Genomic DNA, 26,311 nt, shown 5'->3' with positions numbered 1-26,311 from the left:
GTGAGACTTCGTGGATTTGAAGGTCTGTGTGGGATGTGTGTATTGATATGATTGCTGTTTGCTATTGATTGTGGTATTACTACATGTTACTATTGTGTGTCCCAAAGGATAACTATTGTCTCCTATTGCTGCGGTTCCCATCGAGAGAGACATGAATACAATCCAATTCCACTCTATTGTTCCTATTGTTGACACTTGAATACTATTATCTACTATGTATTATCTACAGCCTCAATCAACCTACTCTATTTCATCTTCCTGTCTATGGACTGCCGCTTAGTTTTTTTAAAATCGCTATCATCTCACCTTCACTTCTAATTCAATTTCCGATGTACAGTTCCAGCCTTTGAATGCTTGATATCAGCATTGCTTCTTCACCATCACCTGAACATTCGACCATCTATCTATCCTCGTACATCTTTTCCACATCCCCCAAGCGCCACAGGGTGGGTTTGCATTTATTGCAAGCCAACCCCATCACACGAGCGACAGAGATCCTCAATTGATTTAGTCTGAACAGAATGTAATTATTGACTGCTTGAGGCTGTTCCGATTTTGACAGTTTCTAACCGAACCTGTTTCTTTGCAGCTCGCAGCTATTCGCCCTTCCACCATGGCATACTCTCCCGAAAGACTTGAGCGGGCCCAACAGCTCTTTGACCGTACCATGGGCGAGTTCTGCATGCTCCCACATCTCGATGGCCCATATCACTTGAGACAGCGTGCCTCCAAGCGCGCCGCTGTCATTGCGTCGTGGCATGATAATGACGAAGATGAAGACTACAGCCCTTCAAGCAAGCAAACACCGACCAAGCGCAAGTTATCTCTTCTACATGATAGTGATCAAGATATTAAACCCGACAAAAAGGCCAAGAGCTTGTCCCCGACTTCTACATTCCGTTCAAGGCTGAGTCCGGACACGGAAAGAGAAGCTTCCGTCCCTCCTTCGACACCTTCACACAGTGAGCCCGACAGCTGGGACAGATACTGGGCCGTCAATCCTGAGATAGACACATCAGATTCACGATACAGCCTTCGACGCCGCAACAAGGAATCGGCGTCAGAATCACCACAGAAAACAGACACTCAGGTTGAGGCTGAGACATCCAATCCGACTGGGGATGTGCCCGCTGAGGATCAACCTCCCATTAGAGGGTGCGCTGCCTGTCAAGAACTAGGCATGGAATGCTCGCTTGCATCTGACCCCAATCCGTTCGCCTATCCTTGCACAACATGTGAAATCGATGATGTCTTTTGTGTTGTGAGCCCCCCGCCCATTTGGAAGCGATCATGCGAGAATTGCAAAGGTCGGAAGAAGGATACTTGTTCATATCGCTACGCTGATTACGACCATTCCCAACCCTGCCTCTCATGCAGGAACCATGGCTTCGAATGTATTGCTGGACCAGCTAGATGCCCACCCTTTGCACTCTTTTCCACGAGTGAACCAAGCGAGCCAAGCAGTCCTCCAAAGGTTGATTCTCCAGCAACCTCCAACTCACCCCATGGTACCCCAGAACTCGACGTTTCTGAGGGATCCAAGGCGATTGAGCAAACCAGCTCTCCTAAAATTGATTCTCCAGAAAGCTTCAACTTACCACATGGCACCCAACAAGCAGAGGTCTCTGAGGTATCCAAGCCGAGTGAACAAGTCAGTTCCCCAGCTATCGAATCGAACGTCCAGCTTCCAGAGAGCAATCCCGCAAAGAACGACTCTTGGGAGCCCTCTTCTCCATTCTGCAACGCACAGCCCCCCGTTGTTCAGGTCCCGAAGCCACATGAGGTGATTGAGATCTTTGATTCAGACGATGACAGCCCGAACATCCCGGAGAGACAGCCCTCGCCGATTTACATTTCTGACTCCCTTGAGTCACCTAATCAAGACACGGTCTCAAATGCCATTGCTTTGCAGTCCACGAACACCCAACGAATCTGGACTGAGCTTGTTCATCCCGTGCAGTTTCTTGCAGATGACGGAGAAGGATTCCCTCCTTGCAACTGGTGCAACAACTTTGCATTTGGCATCAATGGCCTCGGCCCTCGTTACCCAGAGGTCTTGATCTTTGGTGACGGCACGATCGTTGAGCTTCAGGATGGTCACACTGCCGAAGGAAAAGAACAGAGCCGGATGTGTATCTCCTGTACACTGAATCGGTTCAAGATTATACGATGCTCCCACGACACTCTCGATCTACAAACTGTGCCTACACCCGTGAAAGAAAATTTACGAGCTGATGCGTTGAGACTCCTAAATGAAGCAAACGAGGTTCTGATTGACCCCGAAACTGGGAAGGCTGGCCCTTTCCACCCATTTACCACTTACCAATGGTGCAGTCTGTGCCGAGAGCCTGCATTCGGGACTTGCCAGGCAATTCAGCCAGTCGATGTCTACGCAGATGTGGTGAACTGTGACGAAGAATCTCGTGGCTGTGGACTGATGCTCTGTGAGAGCTGTCTCCACCTCACCAATGAATTCCAAGGTGACCTCAATGCTGTCATTGCCTGGGGTCGCAATGGCCCTAGCCCTGTATCCTACCGGGCTGATGTGGAGTTCCTGCTGTCCGGAGCGGAGAACAACAACATGTACCGGCGTTACATGGTGGCCCCTTGATTTGCAGCCCTGGAGATGGTTGTTTTTTTTTTTTTTTCTGTCTCTTCTTTTGCTTTTCTTTCAATGTACATATCACACCGTAGTGAGAAAATAATATGTTTCCATTTGTGTTTCTGAATTCTATGCTATGTAGACAATTCATAATTGTTTGAATACTCTGCAGGGCTCCAGGGCTAACTTGTTTGATTACAGTGAGCGGGCATTGTGCCCTAATTCATCGTTCCCAATAGCTCAATAGCACGATAGGATGGCAATAGCACTACAATAGGAACAGAACTAGAATCCCAACCCTAAGACCACAATAGCTATTGACAATCAATCCCATTCACGAGTCCCATTGTGTGAACTACTCTGAATACAACAGTAGTCCACCTTCAAGTATAAGAGCTGTGAACTCTCCAACTTTCATTTCTTCTCTTCCCATACACATCTTTCATTTCTTTTCATAACTTCTCGTACTCTTACTTTTTTTGTTTCACTAATTGTCTTTAACATTGACTTCATCTCCCAAAGCGCTGGTCGTCTGTATGTGGATAGCCCTGGGTTTCGTTTCCGCTCCGGAAAAAAAAAAATTACTAAACTTCAGATTTTCTGCCAGTCGAATTCGTTCACATCCTAAATCCCCTTGTACTTCCACCAAAAGGAAGTAAGGGTGCTGCTTTGATCCCATTTTCCATTTTCCCCTGGTTGCCCCGAGCTGCGACACGAGGTGCGCAGCTCATCGCCACGACGTCTTCACCAAAGAGACGAAAAGTTTCCCCAGAGCCTCGCACCAGTCCAGGCCTTCGGGCTCGACGTCACGGCCGCTCCGAACATCACTCTCGCCACACATCTTCCTCTTCTTCCCGCGGCCAGAGTTCGTCGTCGTCCCCGCCTCGCTACGTGCCTGCGCATCTGCAGTTTCAGTCCGGAAGCCCGCCTGGCCGCTCGCTCACCCCCGCGACCGCGACCGCCGGACTCTCCCTCTCCAGCGACCATTCCGATATGCCCTCCGATACTCGAGAGGGTACACCTCCAACTCATGGACGATCCCCTTCTCCCGGCGAGAAGCGCCCGGCATCCGAGATTACGGACTCCGACCCGGAAGGAGGTGTGAGCACTGTCCCTAATAACACGCGCACATACATCATTCCCCGCACATGCGACGGCACCAGCGATGAATCCACGAATCCCACCACTTTGAGCAATGGCAAGACAGAATCCGTACCCTCAGCCGATGAGCAGTCCAGACCAGCATCGCCCAAATCAGATGATACTCCTACAATCGACGAGCAGGTGGCGGAGGTGAATGCGCTGATGACCGCGCCGCTGAAAGAAGGACAAAAGGGCTTTGTTGTTTCCATGGCTTGGCTGAAGAAGGTGCTTGCACGCACTGCGGCTCATGCGGACCACACTGACAAAGGATCATTGGAGGGCGACATTGGTCCCGTCAACAACCTGAACATAATGCTCGACACCGACCCAGCGACGCCCAACTTCAAAGACGAAACCGGTGAAACCTTTGTGCCCATGCGCCCCGGTTTGCATGATGCTCTGGATTTCGCCATAATCCCGCAACATGGCTGGGACCTGATCCAGAAATGGTACGGCCTTGCTGACCAGTCACCTGTGATCATTCGCTACGCTCACAACATCAGCCAACCTGGCGATACTGAAAACATCCAATATGAGACTTACCCTCCAATTTTCACCATTTTCAAATTGGCCAACCCCGCCGCGGGTACCACCCCGACAATCTTGAGACAAACCGTCAAGCAGTCTGTCAAGATCCTGGCCAGTCGCCAAACAAATTACCAAAAATGGTTGAAGGATGCCAAAGAACAGGCTGGTATCGAGATGTCCACCAAGGTTCGAGTTTGGAAGATTCTTCAGCTTCCTAGTAGCACCGCTGCATCAGCCACGGCCACCCCAGCTGTCTCTCGCAGTCAGTCGCCAGCTCCTCCGTTGGCTCTGATCTCGAACCCCAATGACAAGCTCCTTTTCGATCTGAACACTTTCCTCGATCTTCCAGAGGGAAGTCACCGGGTGTTGCTTGAAAATGTCAAGGATCAGACCCAAAACGCAAACTACAACGGTCGTATGACCTTGGATATGGCTGGTCTCAGTGTGACGAATTGTGTTATTCTTGAGGAACAGGTTGGCGGCTCCAGAGGTGGAGAATGGGTGTCCGAAGCCTCTGCCAAAACTCTGAAGAGTCTGGGTATCCCTGTGGATCAGCCCAAGACCGATGCTGCTACCAAAGCATCTGCCGCTAAAGTCGCACTGAAGAGCCCACAACCGAGTGGCAGATCTACCCCTACCTTGCCACCCGATCCAATTAGGGGACTCATCTCTCGTGGTCGGAAGGGCAAACAGCTTATCGTGGGATTGCAGAATCTTGGCAACACTTGTTACATGAACTCTGCGTTGCAATGTGTGCGAAGCATTGAGGAGTTGTCTTATTACTTCCTGAGTGAGTTTACACATTCTTACTGTTGGATACTGCAAACGAGGTCTTTCGATGCTAATCTTGGCCCACAGGTGGATTGTACAAACCAGAGTTGAACCCTACCAATGTCCTTGGATGCGGCGGCACCATTGCCAAGCAATGGGCCAACTTGCTTCAGGAGCTCTACAAATCGGACCCTCAGCCAAGATCTGTCAACCCCTATCGGTTCCGTACTGCCGCTGGTCGGCAACGTGAAGACTTTGCTGGCTACGAACAACATGACAGCCAGGAATTTGTCATGTTCCTCCTTGACGCACTGTCGGAAGATCTAAGCCGCATTGTTGGCAGCAAGCCAGCCACTGTCATCCCTGATTCCACTGATGAGATGATTCACGATCGCAAGGCTCTTGAGGAATTCGGAAAGAAGTGCTGGGATCTCTACGAGGCCCGCAACGCCTCCATTATCACCGACCTGTTTGCCGGAATGTACAAGTCAACACTGATTTGCCACAATTGTGAGAAGACCAGCATCATCATGGACCCTTTCACAATGGTCACTGTGCCCATCCCAAGGGGTCCGATGCTCATCAATCGAACCATTATCTTCTATCCTCTTGACGGCCCACCCGTATCTCTCAAAGTTCGGCTTGATGAGAACGATACCTTGAAGGTCTGGAAGGACTTCGTTGCCGGAAAGATGGGAATTGATGGGGACCAAATCTTTGCAGCAGAAACATTGCACAATTCCTTCTGGCAAACCTTCTGCGACGATGACGATACTTTTGGCAGTCTACGCATTGGACAAGAAGACACTATTGTGTTCTTTGATCTTGGTCCTCTTCCAGAACCTGCTAATTCCGCTGACTCTACTTCGGACGATGATGCAGTCCTTGTACCCGTCTTCCACCGCAAACTTGTCCCGCGCAAGAACAAAGAGGCCACTCGTGAACTTTTCGGAATCCCCTCCTTCATACGTCTTTCTAGTGAAGAAAGTCAAGATCTTGAGGCGATTTACCGCAAGCTCCTGAACCAGGCCAATAATATGACTACACACGACCTTCTGGCTGCCGAAGAGAACAGAAACGACGACAACGCAACTGATGACTCTGACACTGTGGTTACGAACGAGGATGATGCGCGATCAGCGGATTCCCGAATCAAAACGACGTCTGTTGACGGCGAAGACAGCATCGTCGACATTTCCATGCAAGCCGAGCAAGCGCCCAAGCCTGCAGAGGACACCGACGAGTCGGATTCCGACTCTGAATCTGTCAAGTCTCCCCAGCATCCTCTTGCTGGCAAGATTCCCGCCAGACTGCTGTCACTCTTTGATGTAACGGTCATGAGCACAAATGCCACTCTGCCTGATGGACGCAACATCTCTACGACCAAGAACTACCCCTCCATTTCCTCTCGCATCCCATCTACTCCCACTTCTACTAAGGTTTGATTATGCTGTCTTGTCCGTCCAGATTCAGCTCGCTAATTTTCTCCAGGAATCCGATGATGCTTCCTCCAAAAACTCCGCAGATGACAATGTCGATGATGACGTCGATACAGATGAATCAGATGTGACACCGAACTCGGCACGATCGCTCCTTCACCAAGGTGACGCCATATTGCTTGACTGGACCCCTGATGCCTTTGATTCGCTTTTCGGCGGCAAGCCCCATGACTCTGAGGAGATCCGTGGTCGCCCTACCTACATGAACATCAGGAATGTCTTTGATCACACCATGACGGTAAGCCAGAAGAAGCCAAAGCAAGCAAATTTCTCTCTCGGCCAATGCCTGGACGAGTTCAGCAAGGAGGAAATTCTTTCTCAGGCAGATAGCTGGTTCTGTCCTCAGTGCAAGACCCACGTTTCAGCCACCAAGAAGTTTGAGCTGTGGAGAACCCCGGATATTATGGTCGTCCAACTCAAGCGGTTTAGCCAATTCCGCGGCAGAAACGGGCACAAGATCAGCACTGTCATCGACTTCCCCTTTGAGGGACTGGATCTGAGCAGCCGAGTGGAAGGCCCCACGGGTGGAAAGAGTGTGGTGTACGATTTGATTGCCGTCGACAACCACGTGGGTTCAATGCTTGGCGGTCACTACACTGCCTTCATCAAGGACTTTGTGACTGGTGCCTGGGTCTACTGCAACGGTCCGATCCCCTCCCCTGACATGCTAATTTGAATCTTTACTGACATAAATCTCAGATACGTCTGCGAAGACTGTTACAAACTTGCAGACGATCATCACGTCGGGTGCCTACCTCCTGTTCTACCGCCGTCGCTCCGATCGTGCATTGGGCAACCAGGAGCTGCGGGAGCTGGTTGAAAGATACCGGAACCAGGAGGCCAGTGATTCTGGCAGTTCTTCCGGCTCCCGCAGCCCCGGTGGTTCCCAATCACCTTCGGAGGACGGCGGTCGTGTCCTCGGCGGCGCACCCCGCAAGGGGTCGTCTGCCTTGGCCGGGGCAGGGGTGGCACCCCGAGTGAGCCGGGGGCAAGACTCCCTCGGCAATGACCTGTACTCTTCTGCCGAGGAGAGTACTTCGGGCTCGGAGGACGGTGGCAGCGAAGGTAAGAAAATCGGCTTCGAGCACGAGAATGGGGGGTCGCAGGTCGGCTCCCTCAGCAAGCTCACGGAACCCTCTTGGTCGTTCGACGCCGCTCACGACATCTCACAGATTACCGGTGGTAATGCTGCCACCGAAGATGGCATATTCGAGGGTCGATGTCCATGGGGTGGCATGGACATCGACCCTCAGTTTCAGCTTGGTCTCACTTCTGGGGGTGAGGGGGAGGATTCCTCCGATGATCTCCCAGTCGTGGAGCTGCGTGTGGGGTCCGAGGACGTAATGTCCTCGGACCCATGAATAATACGAACATAAAAAAAAAAAAACCAACAAAAAAAAAGGGGGGGGGGATGGATGGGGGGATGGGGGTGTTTTTCTACATAGAGGGAGGGGGATGGGCAGGTGGCCCATACAAAATAAAATGTTTCTTGCTTCAATTTCAATCAGTTTCTCAAAGAAAAGTAAGAATAAGGCCAAACTCAGGCTAATGTAGGTCCACTGAATGTCGTTCAGAAGGTCACTTCACCCTATCACTTCTTCATTTCTTCATCACTTCACTCTATCTTCTTCATCACTTCTTCATCACCCAACTACCTCACCAAGGTCTTATAATCTATACGTGAGAAACAGGCCGTCAATGACCTCCTATCTTTGTACCAGATCACACCGAAATATGTCCAGGCTCTAGGTTCAGTCTGCGTCGGCAATGGCTACTACCAATGTGTGTCCATAAGGTGACCTCGTTCTGTATAGTTTGCTGCCCTTTTCCGTCACTCTCCCACCTTTGTGCACATATAGCGGTCCAGTTCACCACCAGATATTGTTCCAAGGACCTAAGTTGATGTTAATGTGGATATAGTTGATTCAATGTTGATGACTTGCTTCTCAAGTAGTATTTCAATACTAAGCAATCAAGACCCCCGGGGCCGTCCCGAGGTCTCACCTATAACTTACATAATTCTTCCTGCAATCCATCCATGGACCCTTCAGAAGCGCATGCTGCACTATACAAAAGGCTGAACATTGGTTTCTTAGACCTATAGCAATTGGGCGCTGTATATGCGCTGGTACTCATCCTATGTTTGGAGTGAAATTCCCCAAGTTGTACAAGTTGTGCAGCCAATTAAAGATTGACAAGCATCTATAGTATTCTTAGCATTACTTGCGTCGAATTTGAGCATATACATGCGGTTTGAAAAGACCCGTATTAACTCACCTATCAAATACACGGTATCCAAAAGTCACTAGTGGTCTGGATCAAGGAAACCCTTCATTTAGTAACTCCATATAGGAAGCAGACACACATGTAGTATGGAAGGGGTAATGTGTATAGCGTCAATATGAAGATGCAGCAAATAGGAAGTTACCCAGGTATGTGGCCAGGAAGAGGAAGGTGCCAGTCTGCAGAGTCCCTCCTTCCCTATTAGGGCTATGTGCGTGCGAGTATTCCCCTCCGTGAATCTGGCTTCCTCATTGCCACGCTCCTCTCAATTTAATCACCCAATCTCCATACATCCACGCACTTATCCCAGAGATGAAACGCACTGCACCTTCTCCGAAACGTCGGGGACTGTTCAGGCATGAGCCACGCCAACTCAATCCCCAGTTATCTGAATTATGTCCAGAGGCTATCAACGTCAGCCCTGCCAGTGCTACGTCTATGATTGCAGATATTAACTCCGACCACTCTCACAGACACTTGGCTTTCCAGACCGCCAGTGACCAACTTGAGCTTCTGAGGCTCGAGGCCTTGCGTCTCAAGATAACGGAGTCCACACGTTCCAAGTCTAATCCAGCAGCTGAGATGCCTTATCAATGCGCGACCTCCGTCCCAACTCAAAACCTGGGTTCCAATGGAGAACCTGGTCCCACCGTTCCAAACTCGACACGAACCTCAATCCGATCCCGTGCTGCGGTCCTGAGTGAGAGTGAGATCAGCGTTCTTGATCTCGGCCCCAGTCTACACTCTACCCACATTTCAGCTGGGGTCTCTCGCCGCAACTCGTCCTCTACAAGTTCCCCTATCGGAGTCAGCCTCACCCGTACCACTGTTCCCAACTTTGTCCCGGGCCCAGGAAGTGACGCTTCGGACCAACCAGTTGAACATCGCCTCAGGATAGACGAGCTTGAATCTGAGGTTCTCACTTCTGCTAGTGGCTCCGTCAACGAGTTTCTAAACCTACGTCAACGCCGCCAGAACCGACCCAATGCCAATATGCCTAACGCCAAGGAGCTGCGACCTAGTCGCGTAAACCGTTCATCTAGCATCAGTGAGGTTCATACTTTGAGAGATGGATCTGGCTTCGAGCGCAGCCCTACTTCCTTCTCTGACGAGCCCGTTCGCCGAATTTTCTCTCTTTCTGTTCCGCAATCTCCACAGTCTCCTGGCCTGCCGCCCCAGCCAATTCTACGACGTGCTCAGAGCTCATTTAACGGAATGGACCCGGCCTTTTCAGCCATGCGCAATGCAGAGCGGGCGAAACGATGCGCACGCGAGGCTGTAGGCTCTCGGGATGCCGATCGGAAATGAGAGACAGGCGCTGAAACTGATGTATGGCATGTGAGGGTCATTTCATGGAAAGAGAAAGCTTTATGACGTTGATACTTGTTCACGGCACGGTGGAACAATATCTGAAGGCTTTGAGATGCGGGGAGTCGGTTATGAGTTCTAGAACCTGCAAGTTTTCGCATTCGAGGCTCTTTACTTTCAGCCTTTTGCCATACATGCAACCTTCGGCATGCATCACCTGTTTATTAGTTGATTACCCTCAAATGAAGCTTGTTTCAGAATCCTTGCTGTGTAGCGTATCTTCCTTGTTTCGGATTATATTACGCTTGACCAGCCCCCGAGAAAAATACCGTGGTGTAGTCGTCCAGGGCTGCAACATTATATACATCGGCCGCTTTTAGATCACTGTTCGGTAAGTTGCGAGGGAAGTCTGGGACAAGCTGGAACCATCACGACCATTATATTCTGCGCCAAAAAGACATCTATTTCCCAGCTGTCCTGGGTACAGTGTGTCTTGCCCATATTCTATCCATGAACATTGAAGTTCAAGCCTCTTTCATGACGTAATCGCCAACACCGCCCTGCACCAGCCACACCACGACTTCCCCCCCGCAGATCCCCCAGGCACAGCTTCTCCAACTCTGTTTCCGGTGCTAGTTGGCCTTGTCAAGCCTCCATACCTTCATAATGTGGAACGACGAAGATAACAATCCCTACGGGGCCTTTGACCAACATCAGTCTGGCCTATCCGACTCCCTACATTCAGCCGCACTCTCTCCCCGTAAGATCTCCGCTCTGTTCCCACCCTAATGCTTCTGCCTTTGGAACAGTATCTCACAGCAGCTAGCTCTCTACGAACACGACTCAACCCCTCCATCTAGCCGCGACTCAAGCAGCGAGCCTCCCGATTACATCACCCATGCCGAAGACCTCAGCGATCCCGAGGATGAGGCCGAGTATGGTGCCGCCAGCCAACAATACCCTCGGAAGAGCGTCTATGACAGCCGGATCGAACAGATCCTTTATGAAAATCCCGAGATGCCAATCTTGATCACAGATGCCGGGAAAAATCACGAGGGCGGCGGTAGCTTTATTGTTTACACAATCCGGACTGCGGTATGAGAACGGCGCCCGGCGGATAACTGTACAATGCTGAGTGTTGATAGGACCTGGAAGTGCGCCGTCGATATTCCGAGTTTGCATCGTTGCGACAAACTCTGGTCAATTTGCATCCCACCTTGGTCGTTCCGCCGATTCCCGAGAAGCATAGCATGGCGGACTATGCAGCCAAACCCACCAGAGCTAAAGATGATATGGCCATTATAGATCTCCGAAAGCGGATGCTCAGCGTGTTCCTCAACCGCTGCAGGCGTATGAAGGAGATCCGCGAGGATGGAGTGTGGTGGAGATTCCTTGATCCCAACGTTAGCTGGGTGGGTTCGACCCGGATGTTCCTGGGTACGAGTTTATTAACTAACGTTTTGCTCAGAGTGAGGTTTTGAGCTCCCATCCTGCATCATCGGTCCCCAAGAATAACCTCAAAGCGCCACCTCTTGACCCCGCAAACCCCACACCAGCCCATGGCTGGCTCCCGATTCCGTCTACATCCGCAAAGCTCAAGCCCAGCGCTGGGACTACTACAGCTGGCGGAAATGCTGTGTCGCCCACGTCACCGAATGAACAAGAGCCGCCCTCATTTCCAGGACCTGAGATCCTCGGGCGGTTCCCTCCCGAGTCACGCAAGCTTAGCGAGCAAGAACTGGATCCTTACTTTATCAATTTTGAAGCGTCTACGCGGGAGCTGGAATTACTCTTGCAGGGCAACATTGAGAAAGTCAATCGACGAACTCTCTCGCATTTGTCTGGGCTCTCGGCCGACCTCATGGAGTTGGGAGCGCGGTACAACGGATTTTCCCTTTCTGAGCAGTCACCAACAGTGGCTGCCGCCATTGAGCGGATCGGCCAGGCCGCGGATACCTCTTATATCGAAACCGAAGAACTATCCTCGGCTTTAAGCGCAAGTTTTGCGGAACCTATGCGGGAGAGTGCTCAGTTTGCTAGTGTGGTTCGCGGAGTGCTACGATACCGAGTGCTCAAGCGGGTACAACAAGAAATGACTCGTGATGAGTTGTCGAAGAAGAAAACCTTACTAGACTCCCTTGAGCGCAGTGAACTCGAAGCCAAGCGCATCGAGCAATACCTCAACCGGACCAACCCTCAATCTGGAGGGACGAAGCCTCGTTCCCTGTCAACCTCATCCGCCATCAGCAGCGAATCCGGCAACGGTCCCGTCATGTCAGCTGACTCAGGCTTCCCGTCTACTCACGACGATTCCATGAGCTCTCCGCCTGCATCGCAGATCGCAGGACAAAAGAGGTCTGATCCGTCAGTAGCAGGCTCCCCCGCTCATCGGAAGTCATCCAGCGGGACCTTTGTGGCGAACAAAATCTTCGGTCGCATCAGCCATGCTATCCACGGGTTCGCGGATGTAGATCCCGAACGAACGCGTCGGGACCAGATTGGAAAGACCAAAGAAAGTTTGATTCAGGTATGTGGACAGTGGAGAATGTTTCAGATGATTCTAAAACTAATTTCGATTTTCAGTTGGAGCAAGCATTAGAAGTGTCTGAAAAGGACGTCAAGGATGCGAGCGCAGGTGTGCTGAATGACCTCAAGCGCTTCCAGAAGGACAAAGAAGCCGACCTGCGACGATACATGGTATGAATGTCACACTACATGGTTCAGAACTCGGACTAAATATGGATTTCTAGGTCGCATATGCTCGTTGTCACTTGGACTGGGCTCGCAAGAACCTGGAGACATGGACGGAAGCCAAGGATGAGGTGGACAAGATCGTGGCTCGATAGAAGATCATCTTCATCTTCAGCCTGATGGAGCTCGGCGCTGGCGTTCGGTGGATATCTTTTACTTTTTACTTTTTGTTCTTTTTTATTTGTCACTATGGACCTCGCTGAAAATGCAAATCCGATATATCCAAGTCTCTGAAGGAGGGGGACAGGGTTTTGTCTTACCTGTGGCTTCGTACCCTGCAACCCTACAGGGCTATATTTGTAAGGTCTCAAAAACACGAGCAAAGGGTCTCCTAGATGTGATTATAACTGTTTTCATCCTTGAAGCTGAATATGTTTGCAAGGTAAAGGCCACATTCCGATGTCATGTACTCCGTAGACCCATCAATTCCCCGTGACTTGAAAGGGAGATCGACACTGCAGCCGATCGATTTCAAAAGTCAGACATCTCCCTTGCTTGTCTCAAGTTCACTAATGTACAAAGTTACATACAATATGAATATTGTCTAGGATAGAGTAGTTGGGTCTGACAGTGATCTATCGTGTCTATCATTTGTGCCACGAATCCTTCCACGAATCCTTCCGCTTCCATCACGCCAAGACGAACTACCCATCTGTATCTCCCACACAGCTTACTCCGTATTCTCTCCAGGCATTCCGAAAACCCTGCAGGCATGTCCAATTGTGGGCCTCGATTGAGTAACCAGTGGACCGTGTCGCAGCTCCTTCACCCCTCTGTGTCCTGCATCACCAACTCCACCCTACTAGGGTGACAACGCCGTGCGTCGACCGAAAACGATGAGTGCCTGGATCCATCATGATGATCGCCAGGGCCGGGCACTTATCACGGTCGATGTCGCCGTCTGGCCATCGCGATGAATTTCGACATCGGTCCTTTTGGAAATTCCCTCGACGCTGGGTTAGAATGCTTTCCTTCCTCACCTTAGTATGCTTCTTCTCCATCGGTCTGGCCTTGAGTATCAAAAGAGACCAGAACTTTGCGAATGGCCAGAAGCTGCAAGATCTCGGAAATGACCAGGCTGTAAGCCGCTTTCCTCCTTCTCGTCAGACACAGCAACATACACATGATCCTTCTATTCTCCGCGTGGGCGATGAATATTATCTTTACCATGTCGGCGAACACATCTTCATCCACACTGCGCCTAGTATGGCCGGCCCGTGGAAGCGTGTCGGAAGTGTGCTGGATGCCAAGAGCGTGATCCCGAAAGGTGATCGTGCCGTGCCCTGGGCCCCGGACGTCATCGTTGTCGACGGCACATACTATTGCTATTACAGTGTCAGTAAGGCCGGTTGCCGCGACAGTGCTATTGGCGTGGCCACCTCTAACTCTCCCGGCCCGGGCAACTGGTATGATCATGGCGCTGTCATCGAGACCGGCACGGGTAATGGATCGGACATCTATCCTTACACCAAGTCAAATGCAATTGACCCCAGCACGTTGGTCACTCCCGATGGACATGCTTATTTGACTTATGGAAGCTACTGGAATGGAATTTTCCAAATCCCGCTGAGCAATGACCTGCTCTCTCCAGCCAGCACTACGGAACCCGATGCGCGGCAGCTGGCGTGGGAGCCGGACTCTCTCGGCATGCCGAATCGGATGGCCAACAACATTTGCGGTGACCCGAGCGGTCCCCATCCCATTGAAGGTGCTTACATTTCCTACAACGATGGATGGTACTATCTCTGGTTTAGCCATGGATTCTGCTGTAATCTGAAGGAAGACAACCTGCCACCTGCTGGTCAAGAGTGAGTCTCGCTGGCCCAGTGACTTATTGCTTCGTACTCACGTACTTGTTCAGATATTCCATCCGTGTCGGACGCTCGCAGAGTCCCCGAGGGCCGTTCACAGACAAGTCCGGCAAGGATCTCGTCAAAGGCGGTGGTGAACTTGTTTACGGCTCGAACGGAGAGACCTATGCCCCAGGCGGGCAAGCTGTGCTCCGTGATGGCGATACCGATGTGCTCTACTACCACTACTGTGCGTTTACCCCTAGACCCCTATTTTTCAACTTTATACTGACCTCATCACAGTGAACACGAGCGTTGGTCTTGCATTCCAGGTGAGCTCACACTTCACTATTGGCAGGTTTGTGGACCACGATTGTCGTGGTTCCTGCGCCCCTGTCGATCCTCCTTCGTTACCCCTTGCACCGTACGCGCGAACGTCATCGAGATCTGATCTAACACATGCAATCCCAGGACGCCTTCCTTGGATTTAATCCTCTCAAATATGTTGACGGATGGCCCGTCGCTCAGGCCTGATCTCCCTTTCGCACGTCATGCATTTCACTATCCATCCTCGAATTTCCGTTTCACAACTATAAACATCCGAAATTAATCTCGAACAAAGTCCGCCCCTTTCTGCATCCGCGTTCACCTCATCCCTTTTCTTTCGAGAACGGATCTCGAATTCTGCACATCTCCGCGTTCTCGCTTGCGAACATACTTGGCACAGTCGCGTCGTCATTCTTTTGCGCTGATAGACCTGTTTTCATCACCCCCTCGCGACTCCATTGCTTATACGCATTACCCGTTCTGTTCAAACTTCCGTCTGCATTATGTGGCGTACAGGTTCTGGGATATACAACTCTTTAATATCCGTATATTTGATAGTCGTGGTGTGAATTGTGATTTACCTTGCCAATACATATCTTTCCGCGAAAGCGAATACAATCTCACTGGTTCTGCCATATTTATGAAAGTCAAAGAAAATATGCTCCAATGTTGCGAGTATGAACCTGATAGAGTATAGTCTAATGAGACTCAGTTTAGGTAAATGTACTACCCGGCTCATTGTACACGCCGAAGGCTGGAAATGGGTGATGCGCCGTTCTAATCTAAAACCAAAAGTACATGCGTGACAACGAAAATCATATATCCCAGCCCATATTCATCAGCCGACACGTCCTATTTCCATCTCATACAAAGGTTCTTCGTATATTTCCATCTGCCTTCTTAACCTGCGCAATATTCCCTAAGAGTTCCGGCGCCTCTTCCATGGCCTCCATCCATGATTTAGCAACCCTTCTAGGCGTGAACGCAATCTCTTGCGACCTCCGGGCTCTTGTGGTCGACTGTCCATCAAGAATTCTGCTGCATCCTCTATAGTCTTTCGCTGTGACTGCATCGAACAATCAGGAATCTCTGACTCCGGCTGCGGTTCTCCCTGGCTCTGGAGTAGACATGGTGGTATTCCATCTGCTACTTCCAGTTGTTCTTGTCCAAGATTCTTAGAGATATCAGGCGACGCCGGCTGATGCTCATGATTATCACTCAACAGGTCCAATGCCCCTGTTTGCACCTCTGACTGGGCTTTATTGGTGTCTTGACAAACATCTGGTACCTCCGGCTGCAGTTCTTCCTGGTTGTGGAGTAGGTCCGATGACCCGTCCGCTACTTTCAGATTTTCTTCAATATCCTTAGATATTTCAGGTGAAGCCGACTGATGTCCATGAAGATCGCTCAGTAGATCCGATGTCCCTGTTTGCGTCGCCTCGGACTGGGCTGTCTCAGCAATTTGACAAACCTCCGAAACCTGTGGCTGCTGTAGTTCACCACTGCAAAGTGGCTCAGATAACCCTGCTGGGGTCTTTGGTTGTACCTGCCGAGGACTCTGAGATATGTGAGATAGGTCTTGCGGTTGGTGGCCCTGCTCATCCGGTGAGTTTGTTACTTCATCTTGGTCTGGCAGTTGTTGTTGCTCATGATTCCCTGGCAAGCCCGAAGCATCTTCTGGGGCCTCAAATTGCGGCTGCTCAGAGGCCTCCTGAACCTCAGGTATCTCAAGATGTGATTGTTCACTACTGTTCGGAAGCTCTTGTTCGCGTTGAGTTGGAATTTCCAGTGGATAATCGTCTATGAATGCCCCTCTACTTGAGTCCGTTGGCGTTGTCTGCGCATGGAGTGGCAAGCGATTGGACGGTCGGAACCGTAGCAGCCAGTCAATTATCGGGAGCAAGTGCGCCATTGTCGGGTCACTTGCCTTTTTGATAAAAGCGTCCTTTAGGCGCGGCACTAAGGGTTGTATTAAAAGTGTTCTTCCTGTGGAGTAGAAATAATGTGCTGACCTTGGATTAATATGCCTTTGGCTACGGATTCTTCCCCTGCTGGACCCTCTTCGACTGACGCTAGAGCATCTGCTGAGGTTGGAGCTTCTGCATGTGTGTCCTCAGTGGCTGTTAAGTCTGCTGTTTGTTTTTCTATAGCCTGGACTTTTTCCAGTGCAGAGGTTTGCTCGGAAACCAATCGTAGCTCGTCTAGCTTTGCCTCCCACTCCGTTGGTAAGTCTTCCACAAACCCAATCATGCTCCTTATGTATTCATAATCACTGAGGGGAATAGGGAACGGAGGTTCCAGGGTTGCAAGTTGATATAGCTATCGCGCCTAGTTTAGTAGAAGTCATTTGAACTGCAGTTAATTGTGAAGACGTACGAAGCACCCTGTATGCCACAGATCAAGACGATAGTCGACCTTGTCCCCCATAATAGATTCGGGGCATCGAAGATGCACTGGTTGCTTGAGGTTATCAGGTTCCTCTCCGCGGAGGAAACTCTTTCCAAAACCAATGAGACAGGCGCTATCCGAAATGCTCTCGGCATATCCTGGCCATTTGGCAGTTTCTATCAGCTCTTTTGGAAGCCCGTAATCCACGAGCATCCCGTCACGGCGCTCTAAAGGGACCGCCTGCGGCGATCCGAGAATCTCAAAGAATCCTTCTCTAGAGGTACACGCTAACCTAGACGTATAGTCGATGATAATGTGTGAACCACTGATACCTACTGCCATGTAAGTAACATGCCAATACGCCGCAACTCTTCACTTGAGTTTGGACTGTTCATGGGAAACACGAACTCACCTCCGTGACACATTTCCAAGCGTTGCATCTGTTTCACGGCCGCCAAAACCTTCTGCGCAATTCGATGTATAGTCGAAGCTTCCATTGCGTCACAATGAGCCGAGTTACTGAACTCAGTATTGGCTAATTCGAGATAATGACCGTAGTTATTGAAGTCAATAAAGGACTGTTGAATCAATTCAATGGTGGGACCGAAGGATGCAAATACCAAGCAATGATGCGTTCCGTTCGGGCCAACGACCAGAAAGGTGTCAAGCAAGTTAGCGATACCATGACTGGAGGGGTAGTCTCTTGTCTTTTCTTTCAAATATCGCAGGTTCCGAATTTCCCTCGGCTCCTTGATGTGCGCGGCTAATATCTTCAAAGCGACCCAAGGACCGTGAGAAGGCCACATATAGCTTGGTCTTGATGAGATTAGCTTCTGTGTGTATTTTGGGAATAAGAAGAAGAAGAAGCGTACTGCTTATCCTCTGCAAGCCACACTGTGCAGGATTCACCAAAGCCTAACTTGTGGTGCACTGTGTACCGGCCATTGTTGAATTCGTCACCGAGACTGACAGGGTGAAACCCACCCCGACAATACCTCTGAATCCCTTCCTCCGTGAAAAGGAGAGGATTATCTTTAAACTCCGTTATGTCAAATTTGGGGTCTGTGTTGATCTCCATGGCAGATATGTGGGATCGTAAGTTTAAAGAAGAGAGAGAAGTGGACGATGGTGGAAATATAAAGACCGAGGGATTCTTTGTTTGGATAGCCCCAAGTCTTTGGCCACGTGGAGTGTTGGCTACAACTGTAGTGATCCTCTTTGTTGACTTGAGTCATCTCACTTAGTTCGATTTCATTGATTTCATTGATGTTATAGCCATGGATATATCACTTGCAATTCTCACTACCTTTACTGTTTGAACGGTCAAAATGCATGAAAGTCTTTAGTTCATCTATAACATATAGATTGTTCGAGGTAACAGGTGATAAAATCATCGACTGCAAATGTAACATGTGTGGATGAACGCAAATTCATAATTCCTGGAAAAATCCCTCCAGTCCACCCGGAAAAGACTGTGAATTCACCATTTTTGTGTCTCTTTCCAGTGGGAACGCTGGCTGTGCTTGTCCCATCCTGTAACCGAGCGTTCCCGCGAGGGGCTTCGACTACGACACCTCTTCGCATTTTCCTCCAATTCAATCTCCCAGCGCTCCTTTTTCTTCTTTTTATCCCGGTGTACATTGCTGTCTTGCCCCCAAGTTGGACTGCCACCGCTACGGTGTGCTTCTTCACGTTCCCAGGAGTTGGACCTGGATCTGTTGCGGCTTTTGTTGCCCCGGTCACGGCTGGGGCTTGGTCGGCCTCTCGACTTTCGCTCCGGGGACCCATAGCGGCTACCTTTCCTTTTCTTGTAACTCTTCGTATCATCATCCCCCAATCCAGAGTAGCGGCTATGGTATTCATTGGGATGGTTGCTCCGTGATGGGCTGTTTTGCCGTGTGCCGCTGCCACTCTGCCCCCAACCACCGCCGGTATCCGCTTCGGTTCTTGAATTTCGCTCCGGAGACGTATGACGGTCGCCTTTGTGTTTCTTGTAACTCTTCGTACGGTCATCGTCCCTTCCACGGTAGCGGTTATGGTCTTCGATGGAATGATTACTCCGTGGGTAGCTAGTTCCCTGTCGGCCATGGTCACTCTGACCCCAACCACCCCCGAAAGCTGCTTCGCTTCTTGAAGCTTGATCTGGGGAGGCAGGGCGACTGTTGGGCCATCCATGATGACGATGCTGCTGTTGTTCATTACTGTCCCGTCTTCCATCGCTGTGTCTGTGATCATCATGTTGATCTCCCCAATGAGAGCTCTTTTCCCGTGGGCTATTGTGAATGTCTAGTGAGCCTCGTCGTGGGGAACTTGATCCACCATTTCTCAACCCTCCTTGATCATAGTTGACATTGCTGCCCCAACGGTCATTGTTCTCGCTCTGCCTAGCGCTGTGTTGATTATCTTGTGGACCTTCATCATTTCCCCAGCCATCACCACCATGGTTGCTGGTTTGGTAATTTTGGCCTTCGGTAATCCCCCATCGATGATGTTGCTCGTTTTGTGCACCCTGGGGATTGGGGGAATGGGCATTAGGGGACTTCTGGCTGTTCTGGCCTTGGTTCTTGAACTTCTGTTTGCGCCGGTTTTGTCGGTTCTGTTTGCTCGGTTGCTCATTCTGATTTTGTTGTTGCTGTTTCTGTTTGTTTTGTAGCGCTCGTTGTTTCCTTTGCTGCCGTTTGGATAATGGGTTCGGCTGCTGGTTCGGCCGCTGGGGACTACGCGAGCTCGCTTGGTTTGGGCCTTGGAAGGGTTGGTCAGAATTCGGGTTGCCGGTAAATACGGGCTGCCGGGTGTGAACATACTGTGGCGGACGCAGGACATGGGATGATCCTCGGGTCTTTGGCCGAACCCACCCACGAGGGGTAAAGTACGGTCCAAATATGGGGTTTTGGGCTCCGTTCGTGGGTTCGTAATTGGCCTGGGCACGATCTCGGTTCCTTCTGTTGAAGACTTGGCCTTCTTGGTGCATTTGGGTCACATGTGATCGATACCAAAGGTAGAACAACCATGCGAAGACTGGAGTGACGAACGTGACCGACAGAAGGACGGCGACTAGAATATTGTCCCGCATGGTGCAACAGGGCGGAGAAAGAATGGTCTAAAGTGGTGGGTTTGGAGTCATGCAGCTGGAGAGCAGGAAGTGAATATTTGCGTGGTGCGCGTGTGATAATGATAAAATAGCGCAGAGTGCAAGAGAATGAGGAGGGTGAGGAGCTTGAAAACTGTAGAGGCTGGGATGGATTGAAGGCGTTTTATAGGATTATCTATCTCGACATGATGTGAAGGTAAAGAGAAGAGGAAAGACAAGGCAAAGTGAGGAAATAGGGAAAGAGCAGACTCGCAAACATGGCAAACGAGATATTCTTCAATATTCTACCTGATTTATATACGTTATCCTTTCACTTTCAATTCACATTATAGCTCACATTTCTAATGCTCTCTGGATCCTTGACAACCAATCCCCATGGACTGATGATGATTTGCCTGCGACCAAGAGGGATTCGAGCGATCCCCGGAAGGCTGTTGGCTGCACTCGCAGACTCCCTGGGACTGGGAAGACTTGTGAGCCTAGAGCAGACGATATGGCAATAACCCGGAGGCCGAGGGTGAATATCTCAGGCTTCGAGACCCAACCAAGAAGTCCATCTGGCTCTTTCTCAGGGCCAGCCAGGGAACAGAGATATTTTAACCCGTCAAAGGCCCAGGCAGACATTTCATCCAACGACAGCTTAGCGTACGCCGTGGGAGTCAACCGCAACAGAGCTCGCGACCAAAGCTCGACCTCACGCACATCATCGATAAACAGATTCTGCTTCTCCTCCACGAAGAGGACGGTACTATCTTGGCGATGCTCTGCGATCTGGTCTGACACAGCGACTAAATGACTGCGTTCGTCAGATCCACTGACCCTTGGCTCTTGGCCAGTCAAATATCGAAGAACCCGTTGTCCGAGCAGTGCGGAATCCGAATAGTTATCGATAATGAAGTCGGCAAGCAGGGCACTTGCATTGAGAGGTGCTAGGGTCACATCGGCGTCAGGTGAGACGGACGAGTATGACAAAATCCAAGAGGCTGCTGATGCAGCCACATCACGAATTTCATCGTCGTCATCGTTGAGCATGTCATACAAGACCAGATAGACATCTAGTAGCATTCCATCCACGCGTGGCTGGGAACCAGGTGATCTAACAGCCCGCGAAAAGCTGCCAACGGATACGGCTGCAGCAAAACGGGTTGTGAATTCCTGGGAAACGAAAATGATTAGAGTGACTCAATTCAAATGTGCCTTCAGAAACTCACCGTCTCCTCGCTCAAGGCAGAGCGAAGTTTGATAGTCCAACTGTGGACATCGCCTTCAAATGAGGATGAAGCTGCCTGATCAACGGATGACCGAATTGCCAGTAGACAGCCTCGAAGTCGGAGCTCAGCATCTGTTGCCTCTCGGTTCCAGGCTGTGATGTCTGTTTCAGGGCGGAAGCTGCTTGCAATAGCATCCCATGGAAGGCCAATGCTTGACACAGAATCGAACTGGGATGATATTACGCTCTCCGCAATAGAAGCCAAATTGGATGCAGCCGTTGTTTTCACATCGGCTTGACTATCCCCCAATATCACAGATGAATACAAGCCAGCCAAGGGCTGTCGGTACCTCTTGTCTTCGCCAAGTGACTCATGGAGCTGTTCCATAATCCAACGAGCGACATCTGCATCGAATTGCGATACTCCAATGAAGAATGCCGGGAGCTCTTCCCACTGTTGTGAGGTAAGCATCTTCAACGTAGTGCACCAAGCAAGCGCTCTTCTCAGGAGGGCAGATGCTCGGTTAGTGCTTGAAAGGTTCCATCCTGCCTGAGAAGCGTCAAAAGCAAATCTCAAAATCCCGTCGAGGTCGTGAACCTGGAACATCACATCGATAAAGGAAATAACTTGATCTACAGATCGTTAGTTCGGTTCTTTCTGCCCAGATGAATCCAAATATGTCCACTTACGTTCATTCTGTGCTTGGATTGCCCGCTCCAGGGTGCCGTTCAGAATTTCAACAAGCTCACTTGCTACCGTCGGCGATTTCCCAGCACGGAACAGAAATTCCAATACGGTGCGCAATGTCGTGAAAAGTACATCCAAGTGCGCTGCCAAATAGTTAGCTCGAGTATGAATGGGCAGTGTTCAGTGCACTCACACGTCCAGAAATCATCGGTGGTGAAGGAGTATCGACGAAGGGCATATCGCACACATAAAGCAACGCCATGAACATAATTTTCGGTGATCTTTGACGGACGCATAATAAGCGTGCGCAAATCTTCCGGGATATTTTGTCGAGTGAGCAATGACGCATATACACGGGCCGCATGCTCTCTAACACCCCAAACCGGGCTGCTCAGGTGCTCAAGAACCAATCCACGTAGCATCTCATCAGTGGGATCATCCAAGCTGGGGACTTTGTCACCAACGAGTTCCAGTGCAGGGAACACACGCTCGGTAATAATTTCAGTGCCCTCCGCTGCTTCACCCTGCGTCGTCGTGAGAAGACCAGAGAGCAGTTCAAGCAGACCAGGGTACTTGGGGAATGTTATCCGGGACCCTGGTTCTGAGCCAGAGTTTCCTCCAAAACCAGGCCCAGCGCCTGGAATGACCCGACACATTTTTGTGAGAAGGGCACGGAAGAGCATCAGTCCTGAATTACGAAGGGCCCAGATTGGAGACCCTAGGCGTTCGGCGGACAGTGTCAGTGCTTTCATTATGAATGGCTCGGTATGGGGGCCAAGCTTCGCGTTGGTGAAGATATCTTTCAGGCAATTCATTGCATGAACCTGGGGCAGTTCCAAGTACTGCTTCTCTTTGTCATACTCCACGGCAAGGGATGAAATCTCGTGGAGTTCATTAATGGCCTCGTTGAAAAATGGCGTTCCGGGATCAGAGCCAACAATTCCTGTCACCAACGCAGGCAGGCCAGCTGACCGACGGGTGAGCTGAGATGCCGAGCCAAATATAGTCGACTTAGCTTCCTGGTACCAGTTCCTAGGGAGTTCTCGGATTGATGGATCCTTTGAGGAGCTGCATCGTTGACAGCAGGTTGCAAATGTCTGTGAGACGTTGGAAAATGCACCTCTATGGCGCAGTTCAGCCAGCTGTGTGAAGCTGACGCCTCCAATTTTTGCAAAATCCGCCAAATTGAGTCCGTCACTACCGCTTGGTCCGTAACTGGTGTTTACCATAGTGGCATGGAGCAAAAGGCTACTCCAGTCAGCGACGATGCATAGTTAACAAAGGGATCGAATTTACCTTGCTTCGCGAAGAGATCGCCAGGAATATGAAAGGGCGTCCTTTGGTCCCACGTTGAGATCCTCAATGGGCTCATCCGAGTGACCTTCGGGTGAGTCGACGCACAGCAGAGGCTTCGCCTCAATCCAGATCTTATCGCAAATTGAAACAATGCGGTCATGGATAGACCTCCAAGCAGCGGATCCCGACCCGTCAGATACCAGGGAGTGGAAGCTTGGCATAAGGACAATATACCTGGAACTTTAATCAACATATCGCCTCATGTACGGACCAAGACAACATACCTAAGGCCGGACGTATATCCATGAAGTGGCGCCTCGCGCATAGCGGAGTAAAAAACGGTCTTTGAATCTAGGAGACGTTCCTCAAGCTTTTTCAAAATTGTGTCGATTACTGATGCCTTGGTTGTCCACCAATCAGAAACCGGTTGACCGGAGTTGGCTGGCAGGGCTGCGCAAAAGATGATGCGGTACAGACGAGCAACAGTATCAGCATGATCAGCCCTGCTCGTGTTACTTGCCAGGCTTTCCGCTCGGATAATTGCATCTGTCAACCGCATGCCTACGGCCGACTGCTGATCTGTCTTGCCGTGCAAGCCGTTGAGCAGAATCTCTGGCGGGCACAAACTCAGGATCGAAAGCGCTGTTTGTCGCACTTCCTCGAATGGATCTAGCAGGAGATCGATCAATAATCGGAGTAGTTGAGAATCAAACACTTCGACATGGACTTTCCAAATATTTTCCATCTCTGATTTTTGAAGCTTGGCCTCTATCCGTGGATCAAGGCCAGAGTCCAGCAAGAGCTTTAGAGCTTTGAGAGCTGTGATATGGCGCGGATATGAGGCTGCCAGGCGCAAATCATTACCCAATAGCTTAAGGTATGCCCTTAGGAACTCTGTGGTTTCAGTTTCATTTCTGGCCTGGCCTTGGGCTGGCTTGTTGGCTGTTTCGTCTGTCTTCAAGGCAACATCTTCATCTTTGACAATGCCACCCCTCAGACGAACAAAGAATTTGCGTGTCAGACTCAGAATTTCCCCTCGAGTATATGCGTCGGATTCAGCATGCATCGAGGGTAGTCCTCGAAGGATAACATTCGTAGCCCCCACCGTAAATGGTTTTACAGTGGAAAATGCCGTGATCAGCAGCGAGAGGGCCGCTATACGAATATTCGCCTCGCGATGCAAGAGAAAGTTGCCGATCACGTCGCTCTTCATGACCAAAACTTCATTTTCGTCGAGTTTCATTTTGCCAACGTTAAAAATATCTATGCATATTAGCAAATTGCGAACGAATCCAGGTGGACACAGCTACTCACAATCTTCATGAACCAAGTTAATTTTCTTGCCGATCTGTAGAGCGGCGAAAAGTACCATATACTCTGCCTCAGGCGCATCGGTCATATCACCTTTGAGAAGGCTCTTGACTGGGAGGGTGTCAAGGAAGGTCTTAAAGCCATTGGGGTCAATGCTGAATAGAGGTTGCAGGAGCCTATTGGACAAATCTTCCAACCCTTCCATGTTTTGTAAGACCATGCGTCTCACTGGCATTACCCACATTGCTGACAGCTTTTCCGGTGAGGTTTCAGGCTTCATCTTCTGGATCAAGATTGCCAGCAAGTTACCAGCTGGCACGGCCATCGTTCTGTTGTTGGTTTGGATCAAGAGCCCCAGAACAAACATCCTTGCTGCTAATTCATCGGACAGGCTGCCAGATGTAGTGTCAAAAGCGGGACCTGTTTCCCCTAGAGAAAGAGCTTCATGATCTTTGGCGAAGAGAGTTGCCCATTTATCTGTGTTTTTCAAAAGCCACTGGCGAGTCAATGGGATAAACTCGCTGGGTAGCAGGGCATCCCTTCTGATGAATGTCTCCAAAAACACAAGGCACCCCTTCAGTCGTGATTGAGGCTCCCCAACCACAATGCTAGGAATGATGGCATCGATAATTGCAGTTTGAAGTTCTGCTCTTGTCGTTCCTTGGTGACTTTTAGCTAGGATGGTAGTAATTGAGGCAAGGAGTTTCTTAATCGGCTTTGGCTTGGCGTCTTCATATCGAGTCAGACAAATATCGAAGATTGACAGCCACGTTTCCTGCGAGAAAATCAATTGTCGAGTGGTATCACATTGTGACTTTGTCGCAGCATCAATGAAAGCAGATGTAGCATTGCATGCCTCTGCAGAATGAGGTGGCGAGATAGATGCTGTCGATAACGTCTGAACCAACGACTGCCATACCCGGTTGACCTTTCTTTTGACAATATTAGTACAATTTATTCTTACATATAAAGTCGAACATACGCTTCACTTACTCAGTGTCTTGGCATGTCAGTGTTAATTTCACCAATGGGCCTTTCGCTATATCTCGGAGAGTTTTCTCCGAGTACAATTGCACTTTCTGCGCAAGGTCGTCCATTTCAGTTGATACAACTCGGCGCACCTGACTTGAATCAACAGTCAGACCCCCAATTATATCACCCTCGGTATCTTGGATAACGGTTCGCGTGAAAGGTCTTCCCCATTAAATTTTTATGCTCCCCGCGATGCCTCAGGCCACAAAGTGATAAAAGTGGGATTCCCTATCGGGTAAAGCGTATCTCCTTCGGCCAAACTCTTCTCCGTTCGATCGCCGGAAGTCACGGGA

General features: G+C 50.2%; 7 protein-coding genes across 7 annotated transcripts; 4 read left to right on the top strand and 3 right to left on the bottom strand.

Annotated features, from left to right (window-relative positions):
* Nucleotides 1-613: 613 nt before the first annotated feature.
* Nucleotides 614-7,904, top strand: N7525_001309 (putative ubiquitin-specific protease UBP12; the record flags this gene model as incomplete). Its single annotated transcript, XM_061211843.1, has 5 exons — nucleotides 614-2,591; nucleotides 3,210-5,063; nucleotides 5,132-6,483; nucleotides 6,536-7,187; nucleotides 7,243-7,904. 5 exons carry the CDS (start codon nucleotides 614-616, stop codon nucleotides 7,902-7,904), a joined length of 6,498 nt encoding a protein of 2,165 aa, XP_061071069.1.
* Nucleotides 7,905-9,138: 1,234 nt separating this feature from the next.
* Nucleotides 9,139-10,134, top strand: N7525_001308 (uncharacterized protein; the record flags this gene model as incomplete). Its single annotated transcript, XM_061211842.1, has 1 exon — nucleotides 9,139-10,134. One exon carries the CDS (start codon nucleotides 9,139-9,141, stop codon nucleotides 10,132-10,134), a length of 996 nt encoding a protein of 331 aa, XP_061071068.1.
* A 666-nt stretch (nucleotides 10,135-10,800) lies between these two features.
* N7525_001307 (PX and BAR domain-containing protein) lies at nucleotides 10,801-12,980 on the top strand (the record flags this gene model as incomplete). The annotated part of the gene is made up of 6 exons (XM_002558052.1): nucleotides 10,801-10,894; nucleotides 10,961-11,229; nucleotides 11,280-11,546; nucleotides 11,603-12,661; nucleotides 12,718-12,831; nucleotides 12,885-12,980. The coding sequence occupies 6 exons, from the start codon at nucleotides 10,801-10,803 to the stop codon at nucleotides 12,978-12,980; spliced, it is 1,899 nt and encodes a 632-aa protein (XP_002558098.1).
* Nucleotides 12,981-13,740: 760 nt separating this feature from the next.
* Nucleotides 13,741-15,209, top strand: N7525_001306 (putative endo-arabinanase; the record flags this gene model as incomplete). The annotated part of the gene is made up of 4 exons (XM_002558053.2): nucleotides 13,741-14,693; nucleotides 14,747-14,925; nucleotides 14,979-15,007; nucleotides 15,147-15,209. 4 exons carry the CDS (start codon nucleotides 13,741-13,743, stop codon nucleotides 15,207-15,209), a joined length of 1,224 nt encoding a protein of 407 aa, XP_002558099.2.
* Nucleotides 15,210-15,921: 712 nt separating this feature from the next.
* On the bottom strand, nucleotides 15,922-18,468 carry N7525_001305 (uncharacterized protein; the record flags this gene model as incomplete). Its single annotated transcript, XM_061211841.1, has 5 exons — nucleotides 15,922-16,961; nucleotides 17,015-17,321; nucleotides 17,379-17,664; nucleotides 17,727-18,206; nucleotides 18,263-18,468. The coding sequence occupies 5 exons, from the start codon at nucleotides 18,466-18,468 to the stop codon at nucleotides 15,922-15,924; spliced, it is 2,319 nt and encodes a 772-aa protein (XP_061071067.1).
* A 402-nt stretch (nucleotides 18,469-18,870) lies between these two features.
* Nucleotides 18,871-20,463, bottom strand: N7525_001304 (uncharacterized protein; the record flags this gene model as incomplete). Its single annotated transcript, XM_002558055.1, has 1 exon — nucleotides 18,871-20,463. One exon carries the CDS (start codon nucleotides 20,461-20,463, stop codon nucleotides 18,871-18,873), a length of 1,593 nt encoding a protein of 530 aa, XP_002558101.1.
* A 351-nt stretch (nucleotides 20,464-20,814) lies between these two features.
* Nucleotides 20,815-26,083, bottom strand: N7525_001303 (uncharacterized protein; the record flags this gene model as incomplete). Its single annotated transcript, XM_002558056.2, has 8 exons — nucleotides 20,815-21,636; nucleotides 21,693-22,324; nucleotides 22,382-22,522; nucleotides 22,573-23,627; nucleotides 23,676-23,909; nucleotides 23,960-24,938; nucleotides 24,990-25,918; nucleotides 25,980-26,083. 8 exons carry the CDS (start codon nucleotides 26,081-26,083, stop codon nucleotides 20,815-20,817), a joined length of 4,896 nt encoding a protein of 1,631 aa, XP_002558102.2.
* Nucleotides 26,084-26,311: the final 228 nt, after the last annotated feature.

Source organism: Penicillium rubens, assembly GCF_028828025.1.
Source record: "Penicillium rubens strain IBT 27055 chromosome Unknown utg000001l_segment0_segment0, whole genome shotgun sequence".
Lineage (NCBI taxonomy): Eukaryota > Fungi > Ascomycota > Eurotiomycetes > Eurotiales > Aspergillaceae > Penicillium > Penicillium rubens.
This window is presented reverse-complemented; position numbering and strand designations above follow the sequence as displayed.